Source organism: Elgaria multicarinata, chromosome 18 (genome assembly GCF_023053635.1).
Source record: "Elgaria multicarinata webbii isolate HBS135686 ecotype San Diego chromosome 18, rElgMul1.1.pri, whole genome shotgun sequence".
NCBI classification, from domain to species: Eukaryota; Metazoa; Chordata; class Lepidosauria; order Squamata; family Anguidae; genus Elgaria; species Elgaria multicarinata.
The window spans coordinates 3858997-3870500 of record NC_086188.1 but is presented as its reverse complement, the minus strand read 5'-3'; the positions used below and the strand labels follow the sequence as shown (position 1 = coordinate 3870500).

Below are 11504 nucleotides of genomic sequence, written 5' to 3'. Positions count from 1 at the left end.
ACACACGCATAGGATGTGACTTCTGGAATTGAATTCACTGCCTCGCCAACGTCGGCTTTCGTTTCTCGCTGAGCACAAGCTCCTAGTCCTTACCGCTTTAAAGAAGTGTTTCTGCAAGAAGTGGGGCCAGGCTTAGTAGAATGGTGAAGGGCGGAAGAGGCTGCAGGGGGCCTCCAGGAAGGCAGGCCAGAGCACGCACGCTCTCCGCAGCTAGCAGAAGTTAGAATAAATACACAAAACGGGCAGACGTGTCAATGTCAACATCTACCTTGGACACGGACGTGATAGTGCGGAGAGAATATGGCCATTCTCCCTCTCTCCCTCAAACCACACCCTCCTACCCACCGGCGCTGTGCGAAAGGGAGAATTTCAACAGCTGCAACTTCTCCTTCCTGGCGTTGGGACGGCAGAAGAGTCCACACCTGCAGAAGCGATCCCTCCAAAGCGGGAACACCCGCCCCCCCCCCCACCTCCCCGTCCCAACCAGATCCCGACACCTGAGCCCAAGAGCGGGTACGAAAAGACATGGGCGTATTCCCACCAGGAATGGAAGTGTCGGTTTCCCAAACCTTCCCTCCGAACCCAGGCACGGAGGACGCGCAAGACAAAAAAAGAGCAACCTTGTTCAGCACAACTGTTTATTGACTAGCCCGGTTGCTGCTGGCACAAACGTTAACTGAGCCGCCACACGCTTTTACAGAGCTCCTTTGCCTGCATGGAAAGACCCTCCAGCTATTCAGTCAGACGGGGGCGTTAAATAAGATCATGCACGGCTGCTTTTTCCATTTTGCTTTTCCCCACACAAGATTGTGACGTGTGAAAACTGCTACTGCGATGGAGTTGAAGAGACAGTCGCCCTGCCTCGCTCTGAACTCCAAATCCCTTCCACTGAGGATTTCCGGAAAGCCTCCTCCGCGCCCGCCTCTTGTCTCCACACCCGCCCGCCCGCCGGCCGGCCTGGAGAGCGTGCTGCGTTCCGCCTTCCTTTCCCAGGAAGCCCAACGGGTGCTAGACGCGTACCCCGATCCACGCAGGGGCCCAAACCAAAGAAACAAGAAGGCACAAAGCAAGCTGATGCAAAGCTTGAGAAAAGGGACCGGGGGTCCCGCGTGACGACACCCTCCGCAGCCCCGCACTTCTGCGTTGCTCCGCTCTCGCCCACTTCCCCTGCAAAGAGATGGCAGAGGGGGGCATCTGTCGTGCTTCAGCCAAGGGGGAGATGGACGATCTCGGCCCACGCTAGGCTGTCTGGACCACCGTGAAACCACAGCAGGGAGGGTGCTGGCTGTGACACTGTTCCTTCTCTTCCCCTCCCACTCACTCCGACTTTCACTTGCGTTCCTTGGGTGGGCCGGGGGATGGGGTGCTTTGTCTTTACAGACGACCACACGATAAAAGTTGACACGGCTACATTCATCATCGACACCACCCCTGGGGCGGTTAGATTTCTAAGTTCTGGACACCGTAAAACACAGTTAGCGACGGAACGCACACTACAGCGGCATGACGCCGAACCACAGAGTAAAAAGGAGGTGGGGGTGGGTGGGAATGGCAGCCACCCCTTCCCTCCCTCCCTCCCCACCTAACCCCAAGCAAAGGATGGAAAGGAGGAGACCGCAAGGTGGACGTTGCCATGTACAAAAATCCAGCATGAGGAACGACCCCCCACGCTGTGTGTGTGTGTATGTGTGGGTGTATCTGTGTGCGTGTGCTTGCACAAGGGCTGGCACGCCAGCTCGGTGAGGAGGTTGCACCAGCAGCCGCCACTTCCTCCTCCTCCTCCAGGCTGCTGGGCTGCCCTCCAGCCTGTTTCGCCAAGAGGAGTCACGTCATCGTCCCGGAGCGAAGATAAAATCGAGGGCCTGGCGTTCGGCAGCAGCCACATTGGGATGCCAGAGGTCCACCATGAACACGGCCCGGGGGCCTTCCTCGGGGGGACCTGGGAGAAGAAGAGAAGAGCAAGGGAAGCCAGTGAGACCTCCGTTCTCCAAGAACCAGCCTTGGGCCCCAGAATGCGTCTCAGAGGGGGGGGGGGGTGGAAAACCAGCTGCTACGGATAGTTCGCAGCGGTCCTTCCGTGGTTGGGAGGTGAACTGGCTTGCTGACCCCACCTCATCTCACCTCTCATGTGAATCTTGCAGGAGAAAGCCTTCCCCGACCAAACGCATGCCAATTTCTGGCATGCTGCCTTTGTATTAAAAATCAATAAATAGAGTTGCTAGTCCTCAAGGTGGTAGCAAGGAAAAACTTAGAAACGTCTCTTTCCGCTCCCCTCGTGTTCCGTTACCTCGTGGGCGCAAAACCGCCCGCGCTGCAACCTTCCAAATGATCTGACGTTGCAGGGCGTGTGCAAACTTATTTCGTCACCTGCTCGCGGATTCCTTGTTGGCTGCTGTGTGGACGGAGTGCTGGACTGAGACGGCCCTTTTGTCTGATCCACCCAACTTCTAACTCAGAGCTTTCCAAACTTTTCATGTTGGTGACACACTTTTTAGACCTGCATCATTTCGCGACACAGTGATTCGGTTTTCCTAGCAAACCGGAGGTTAAACTAACCCCTTATACGAGATACGGACACATAAATACATTACAATATGTTCGCGCGACACGCCGACCCACTGCAGCTGACACGTTAACATGTCACGACACAGAGTTTGGAAAGCTCTGCTCTAACTGGTGGCTCTAGCAGAGAGAGGACTTTCCTAGCCCCACTTGGCCAGCTCCCTCTTGAACTGGGGACCGCCAAGGGCTGAACCCGGGACCTTTTCCCTGCTCTCCCCATGCCTTTCATTTATTTCATTCAAACTTCTGAATTGTCCCCTGAAGGAACAGCCGGGCAAAGGGTTCTACCTGGACCTCTGAAGCACAGCATCCCTTGTCCCCCTCTTTAGGCAGTAAGTTGGCGCACTTGGGGGTCCTGGAGGCTGCTTGAGCATAGCGTCCGCTCAGATGCCCCTGAGTTCAGCCCCCCTGTGTCGCTTCTCCCCCCCCCCCGCCTCCCCAGTCAGGCCAGGAAGCTCCCCGAACCACGTCCTCGATGGCCACGAGTGGCAATGGGGAGTTCTGCCCCACGATTCACAGCCCCGCCCTCTCCTGAAAGTTCCACTTGCCACAGCCACGGTAGTGGGGGACGCCTCCCCGTCTCAGGCAAGCCCCTTTGCGTTCAAAGCTCCACTGGGTACAGGATGGGGTGGGGAGGGGAGGGGAGGGGAGGGGAGGGGGAGCCATGCACCAGTCGAAGGGGCGTGCACTTGCCTCCGTGGAACGCCGTGTGCAGGAAGGAGTCGTCGAAGAGGAGGCAGCGGCCTTCGGCCCAGCACTGGGGCTCACCGCCCACCACGAGTTCACAGTTGCTGGGCGTCTTCAGTCCTGCGAGAAAGAAGAAGAGGGGAAGGGGGGGGACCTCAGAAGAAGCCGCGACAAAGCCAGAGGCCGGCAGCCGGGCCCAACTTGCCTTTTAAATAATAATAGCCCTATTTCTTCGATTCTAAGACACACTTTTTTCCCCATATAAACATCTCTAAAAATGGGGTGCGTCTTAGAATCGCATGTGTGTCTTAGGGTTTTTTTTCTGTTGGTGGTACTGAAATTAGTGTGAGTCTTACAATTGATGGCGTCTTACAATTGAAGAAATACGGATAATAATAATAATAATAATAATAATAATAATAATAATAATAATAATTCTATTTGTTACCTGCCTCTCCCTCTGGAGGGAGGCGGGGTACAACACAAATAAAAAAACCATAAAATACAAAAAACTAATTGAAATATTTAAAACGAATACATTATTAAAAGCAGCAAATTATTAAAAAGGCATCTTAAAATTCAACTGGGTCGGCCTGCCGGAAGAGATCAGTCTTTATGGCGTTCTTAAATTCTGGAAGACTGTTAAGTTTATTTAATTTATACACCGCCCCATAGCCGAAGCTCTCTGGGCAGTTGACGAATCTCTCCGGGGCAAGCCATTCCACAAACTGGAAGCGGCAGAAGAAAAGGTCCTCTGGGTAATACCTGTCAGCCTTGTTTTTGTTGGCTGGAGAAAATTCTTCCCAGAGGACCTGAGTGTGCCGTGAGGATTGTATGGGAGGAAGGCGATCCCGCAGGTAGCCTGGACCCAAACCATGTAGGGCTTTAAAGGTGATAACCAACACTTGACCATCTGTCAGGGATGCTTTAGGGTGGATTCCTGCACTGAGCAGGGGGTTGGACTCGATGGCCTTAGAGGCCCCTTCCAACTCTACTATTCTATGATTCTGCGACTTTGTACTTTGCCCGGAAACTAATCGGCAGCCAGTGAAGCGATTTTAAGACTGGTGTAATGTGGTCCCCCGCTAGGGGCAGATCCACACACAGGCTTCGGGACGCCCTGAAGGCGCTTTAGGGTGCCCCGAAATCGATGATGTACACCCTACCTTAACCGTTCCAAGAAGAGGAAGAGGAGGAGGCGGCCCCGCATCACCCCTCGCGGGGACGGGATGAAGAGTTGCTGCGCCCGGCGGCTTCGCCGAGGAATCAGCTGCCGCCCACCTACCTGCCGGCCTCCTTTTGCAGGCGAAAGAGCCACCCGGGCCCATCCAGCTCGGAGAGCTCGGCAGAAGAAGCCGCCGCTGGCTTCCGCCCGGGTCATAGAGCTTAAGGTTAAGGTAGGGTGTACATCATCGATTTCGGGGCGCCCTAAAGCGCCTTCAGGGCGTCCCGAAGCCTGTGTGTGGATCTGGCCTAGGTGTACCGTTGACCAGCCTGGCTGCCATATTTTGAACTAGTTGAAGTTTCGGACTAGGCACAAAAGTAGCCCTATGTAGAGGGCGTTGCAGAAGTCGAGCCTCGAAGTTACCAACGCGTGCACGGCCGTCTTTAGGTCTTCCGACTCTAGGAAGGAGCACAGCGCCTCCCCTCGAGCCGACGGGCGTTCGCAGGCCGCTGCCTCATGCGGTTGCTGCACGTGCCTCCAAACTGCTTCACGGGATCAGATGCGGGACTGTGTTTTCTCTTCCGCTCCTGGCGCTGCATTCGAATGGGGAGGTTTTGTCTCGCTGTCGCGACTGACTGCCATCAACGCAGCCATCCATCATGAACAGCTTGAATCCTTTCCTTTTCTCTCTCTCTCTCTCTCTGTGTCTTTTTGAGCCATCGACTCGGCCGGTGACCCGGATCCCTTGGGGACGGTCAAGCCAGGCCCTCTGCACCCAGCACCACCCAGGCAGGTTGTGGCATCGGCCTTAAGGAAAAGCCGGTCCACAGGCGTTCCTCCTGGGCAGGTGCAGACGGACGGGCTGGCTGGCAGCACACACGGCAGGCCTCTTTGCGGTTGCCATGGCAGCAGCCCAGCCTGGCAGTGCAAAATGAGCCGTGCGAGCAATGGGAACGTCAGCAGTGTTCAGGTACATGAAAGGGTGCCACAGGGAAGATGGCCCTATGAAGAGAGACTGAAAGAACTGGGCATGTTTAGCCTGGAGAAGAGGAGATTGAGGGGAGACATGATAGCACTCTTCAAATACTTAAAAGGTGGAGAGGAGGGCCAGGATCTCTTCTCGATCCTCCCAGAGTGCAGGACACGGAATAACGAGCTCAAGTTAAAGGAAGCCAGATTCCGGCTGGACATCAGGAAAAAGTTCCTGACTGTTAGAGCAGTACGACAATGGAACCAGTTACCTATTATTATTATTATTATTTATTTATATAGCACCATCAATGTACCTAGGGTGGTGGTGGGCTCTCCCACACTAGAGGCCTTCAAGAGGCAGCTGGACAACCATCTGTCAGGGATGCTTTAGGGTGGATTCCTGCATTGAGCAGGGGGTTGGACTCGATGGCCTTGTAGGCCCCTTCCAACTCTGCTATTCTACGATTCTATAATTCTATATTCCCTGGCCACAGAAATTAGGACAGGGGATAACGGGTACGAGTTACAGCTACCCAGATTCCGATTAAATATATGGGGCAACGGCCTGACGCTAAGATTTGTACAACAGTGGAACTGGGTTCTCCATCTTTGGAGGTTTTTAAGAAGAGGTTGGACAGCCGCCTCTCATGGATGGTTTGATTGGTTTTCCTGCACATTGCAGAGGGTTGGACTAGATGATGATTATTATTATTATTATTATTATTATTTTTATTTATTTATTTATTTATTTATTTATATAGCACCATCAGTGTACATGGTGCTGTACAGAGTAAAACAGTAAATAGCAAGACCCTGCCGCATAGGCTTACAATCTAATGATCCTTGTGGTCCCTTCCAACTCCACAATTCTATGATTCATCCTTGGTTCAGAGCAAGGCAGGGAATGCAACCAGGGTGCTTGCATCCTGAACCATCGGCAACGCGCCGGTCCCTTGCAAAAGAAACCCACTCCCATTTTAATTTTATCTACGAAGATCCATGTCCTAGAAAAGGGGGCGTACAAATCGGAGGAATGCATTGTGCAACTCGGTGCGTGAAAATGCATCAAGGTACACAAAGAACACAACCCCAGCAGTTGCATTTTCCCCTCCACCATAGTGGCAAAACCTCCTTTTCAGACAACTGGATAGAAGTTCCCCAACGTTCTGGTCGTGGTGAAAGCAATGCTAAGGGATCACACAGAGAAAGCTGGGATCTAGCATCGCTGCTAGGTTTTATTCCGGCTCTGTGCTTTTATATTGTGGTTTTCTGCTTCCGTGCTTTATGTGGCACCTTGTGGTTTTAATCTTTCTGAAATGGCCGGAGAGCTTCGGCTATGAGGCGGGATAGAAATAAAATAAATATAACAGCCTTCCACATCCTGGCCCCCTCTGTGTGTAATGTGTGGGTCATTACAGACCCCGTCGCCTCTAACCAGTGTGGCTGTTGGCCCAACCTATCCAGAAGGCACCAGCCTGGGGAAAGCTGATTTCTGACCTTCAGCCTAACCTACCTCACAGGGTTGTTGTGGGGGGATAAGGGGGAGGATCGCCTAAGTGCCTTAGGCTCCTTGAAAGAGGCCTAAAGGTGGTCTGTAAATGTAATATTAAAGAAATAAATAAACACTTCGGCTCTGCAAGGTCTGTATTAAGACAAGCGGCCCAAGAGCCAAATTCCCAAGGAAAGGGCTTTGCAACCCAGCTCGGATCTCATTCGCTGGGGAGGGAAGCGGCTCACAAAATTCTTTGCTTCCGTCTTGGCTGGTCGGCTCAGGGGCAGCTTCTCTTAATCGCCCGGGAGAAATCACCGGGGGAGCAGAGGGTGAAGAGGACATCAGAACATAAGAAGAGCCCTGCTGGATCAGACCAAGGGTCCATCTAGTCCAGCACTCTGTTCACACAGTGGCTGACCAGCCATCGGCCAGGGACCAACAAGCAGGACATGGTGCAACAGCACCCTCCCACCCATGTTCCCCAGCAACTGCTGCACCCAGGCTTCCTGCCTCAAATACTGGAGATAGCACCCAACCATCAGGGCTAGTAGCCATGGAAAGCCTTCCCCTCCTCTTCCACGAATTTATCCACCCCCTTTTAAAGCCATCCAAACTGGTGGCCAGCACTACATCCCGCGGCAGTGAGTTCCAGAGTTTTAACTCTGCGCTGTGTGAAGAAGCCCTCCCTTTTATTTGTCCTGGGAGTCCGCCCTGACGGTGGGTACGTACCCAGGTGGCACCGGATCCGGATGTTGGTCGGCCCGTAGTGCTCGGTGATGACCGTGCCCGGGGTCAGCACGGAGAGGCAGGCGTTCCCGAAGACGTTGTTGCCAATGCAGGTGCGGAGGCTGCCCAGCAAGCGGTACGTCCGGGGGCACTTCCGACAGTTCCGGGGCACGCAGGCGCCCTGGTTGACCAGGTAGAAGGTCAGCCACTCGCCACTGGGCGTGCCGTTCACCTTCCAGCCCTGCGGCAAGCTGCAGTTGGAGAAGGCCTTGTAGAGGGCCTCGAACTCGCCCGCGATGGTTTGGAAGTTGCGCTCCAGCAGTTCCACGTCGTGCTTCTGGGCGTCCCGGGAGAAGTACGGCATGGTGGCCAAGTCGGGCAGGAAGAAGACCTCCGGCTTCTGGATGGAGGGGCGGCTGTTCAGGTAGCGGCCCTGCTCCCGGATGCCCTTGTGGATCCGGCCCATGCCCGACCAGGAGTAGCGCTTGGCGTACTCCTGCAGGTTGTGGTAGAGCTTCTGGTTCAGCCCGTCGCTGTGGGCGCAGCGGACGCACTCGGGCGCGTGGCAGTGGGTGTAGCCGTTCTGCAGGCCGTGGGCGTCGGCGCCGGCCTGGATGAGCGAGGTCCCCATGACGTACGGCCGGGGCTGTTCTCGCCCGACCTGGTAGCAGTACCACACAAACATGGCGAGGAGGAAGGCCACGGTGCCCAGGGCGGTGGCGTCGCAGTCCCGCACCGACTGGATGCTCATGCCGATCAAGTCCCTCAGCCTGTCCAGCGAGCCGCACCAGCCCGCGAGCCACTCCAGGGGCATCGTGGCCGTCTGGCGGTACACAGAGGAGGACCAAGCCCTTCAGTTCTCGAGATCCCCACCGGCACCCGCGCCACGCAGGTTAGCCCAGGCAAGGGAGGAGACGTCGGTCCCGGGCGAGCGACGTCACGAGATCCCAGAGCGCAACATCAGCGGGAAGGTTTGTGTCTGTTGTGCGTCTAGCCGGACCAGACTGGCGCCGTTTCAAGCGCCGGAGCGCTTCCGGTAAAGGCTTCGGGGCGATTCATTCTGCAAGGCGAGTTCTGGGCACGTAAGAAGCCGAGGAGAACGGCTTGCTGCTACACAGTCAACCCAGTTTCAGACTGCGACGCCCTCGAAAGATCTTGGTAGATCTCCACGGCTGCAATGTGGTGATTATCATGGTCTTTTGCTCCCGGGAATCTTCACTCCCCCCAGAAGCGAATCTTTCTCCTTTGCGTCGTCGCCAAGCTGAATTAGTGAACGACGACGTTGGCCAGACCTGGGGACAGCGCAACCCAGGTGCCAATTCTTCAGTCTGTTCTTGTCGAAGGGTCTGAAAGGGAAAGGCAGAGCATTGGTCAGGGAGAACTGGGACCTCTGTTTCATTTCCCTGCCCCCGTTTTGCCAAACATCGCCCCTCTTGCCAGGCTCCGTTTTCGTGCCGGTGGGGTTGGGGAATCTTCACAATCCAGAAGCCCTGCAAAAGGAGCCCAGAAGAGCCCAGGATGACTGCTCCAAGCCGGCCAAGGGGACAGCAAAACTTTCGCCACGGCTACCCAGCCTAAAGGGAGGGGAACCGTTCATTCGGACACCCAGGGAAGTCCAAAGAGCAGTGTCAGCATCTCCAGACCAGGACAAGCTGCAACGAAGGCGTTCCAGATGCCCCAAAGGAACTGGAAGAGAATAAGCTGGAGCTAAGCCAACATCCTGACCCGCCATGGCAGCTGGAACGTTTGGTTCTTTGGCAATCCCCTTCCTGCAGAGATCAGAAGACACCTGGCCCTGGGTGTGACCACAGGCCCGTCTCGCCCAGCATTCTGTTCACACGGCAGCCAACCGGCGGCCTAGGGGACGCCCCAAGCAAACCCAGAAGTGCCTTTTGGTGCTCCCAGAACAACAGGCTCCGGGAAGACCTGGACTCCGACCAGGGCCGTTCCTTGCACAAGGCAGGCCGATGTCGGTTAGGGAGTGGGGGGTATCCTTAAAGGGCAGCATGCGGGCCGTTTAGGATCATACGTTCCCCCGCATACACACGCTGGGAGGGCTCCCCTCTGCTCCCACTAAACGCTTTTGCCAGAGGGTCTGAACAGCAGCGTCTGTGTACAATTGAGGGCAGCAGGAAGAAGGGGCGGGGGAAATCAATATCTAAATGGCACTGGTGTTGCGCACCAAAGGCAACGCATAGAATCTCCCAGGCAGCAAAAGATGTTATGTAATGAATGGGTGGGAGCGAGGTAGAGAAGTAGCAGCAGCAGGGAAGTGTCATGGGGGGGCGGGGAAGAGGGATCTACTCGGAGGTGTTTCCAAAACTAAACCTGGGGGCGGGGTGGGGGGGGCAAGGTAGCAACTCTGTTCAGAAGCAAGGGGGGGGGGGGAAATCTCCCCTGCTCTCAAGGAAATCTGCTGGCAGGCATGGAGGGAATCTCCCAGGGCGGATAAGCAAACGCCGGGGTGAGGCAGGCAGAAGCTTTCCGGAGCACTGGAGAAGAGCCAAAATGCTTGCCACCCTCAGATAAGCCGCGGTGGAACACCAAGCCAAAGCGATTGCCCGATGCCAGCCACAGGGAGCCACGCGGCCAGGGCTGGCCACCTGCCTGCCTGGAGCTGGTCTCCTACCGCAGGCCTCACGATGCCCTGGGGCTGAGCAAATGGGCCCGGGGGCCGGATGCCTGGTTCCTTTTGCTGCCACAGCTGAGCTCTAGAATGTAAAGAGCTCGCCGCACAGGGAGTGCCTCTGAGCACGCGCAGAGAGTCTCGCGAGGCGGACGGGGGGAGGTTCTTCGCACGCAGGCTGGGAACCCTGAGAGCTCCCCACGGCCCCTCAAATCAACCCCCTCCCCATTAAGCTGCTTCCACACCCTGCCTTGCCATCTCATCCCTGAAGGCCAGGGGTAAGCCTGAGGGCGTCACACTAGAACATGCTTAAGGAGTGCCCCTGAGCATGTGGAGAGTGCTTTCTCAGAGCCTTGAATGCGAGATGGGGTGGGTAGGTTGTGGATTTCTGGGTAACTCAAAGAAACCAGAGCCTAGGGATTTCGTGCATCAAAGAGACTGCCTGGCACAGCCAAGGCTGGCAGGTCAGAGGCCTTCCAGGGCGACATTGTGACTTGGGGGGGGGGGGGCTAAAGAAGCCCTTGTGGCATCCTCGATCTGGGCCCACTGGCTCTATCGGCACCCTCCCTCTGCCTCCATGGGGACCCCACCTGTCACGGGGTGGGGGGCGCCCATCTCCCCCCACCTCCCCTGTGCAAAGCTCCCCAGCGGCATCAACCGCCCCCTCCTCTGGCACAGCCCCGCACCACTTGGACCCAGTGCCAGCACTCACCCAGGCCCAGCCCGCGAGCACGTGCAGAGCGCCTGCCGGGAGTCCCAGCCCTGCTGGGATCGGGGCCAAGCGCTCTCCAGGGGAGAGGAGGGCCCCGCGCCGTGGTGCTCAGCCGCCACTTCCTCCTGCAGAGACCAGATCCTGTCCGGCGCTGGGCGGAGCGGACGTGGCCGCGGCCGCGGGGAAGCACCGGCTGCGAGGGAGGAGGGTCGGGCTGGGGACGCGGGCGAGGGTTGGCGGGGAGGGGGGACCCAGCCGGGGCGCGTGGCTCCTTGCAGGATGGTGGGCAAGCGGAGGGTCCCCTGCTCCGGGCCCGCCGCCGCCGCCGCCCGCGCCCACCCACCAACCTGCTGCTCGCCGCCGGGGCTCCGCGCTCGCCCGCTCGCCCGCCCGGCCTTCCTGCTCCGGGCTCTCCGGCTCGGCAGCGCGGACCACAACTCCCAGCAGCCCGCCCGGCGAAGGCGCGGGAGGGGCCGCCCCAACCCGTGGCGCGCCCCGGCGAAGAAGATCGAGCCGCCGCGCCGCGCTCCCCGTCTCGCCGCCGTGCGCCCAGGGCGCAATC

General features: G+C 56.9%; 1 protein-coding gene across 1 annotated transcript; it reads right to left on the bottom strand.

Annotated features, from left to right (window-relative positions):
- Positions 1 to 1287: 1287 nt before the first annotated feature.
- ASPHD2 (aspartate beta-hydroxylase domain containing 2) lies at positions 1288 to 10981 on the bottom strand. Its single transcript, XM_063143968.1, has 4 exons — positions 10943 to 10981; positions 7608 to 8950; positions 3256 to 3369; positions 1288 to 1939 (listed from the first exon to the last, which is right to left on the bottom strand). The coding sequence occupies exons 2-4, from the start codon at positions 8416 to 8418 to the stop codon at positions 1830 to 1832; spliced, it is 1035 nt and encodes a 344-aa protein (XP_063000038.1). The 5' UTR covers positions 8419 to 8950; positions 10943 to 10981; the 3' UTR covers positions 1288 to 1829.
- Between the last annotated feature and the right edge of the window lie 523 nt (positions 10982 to 11504).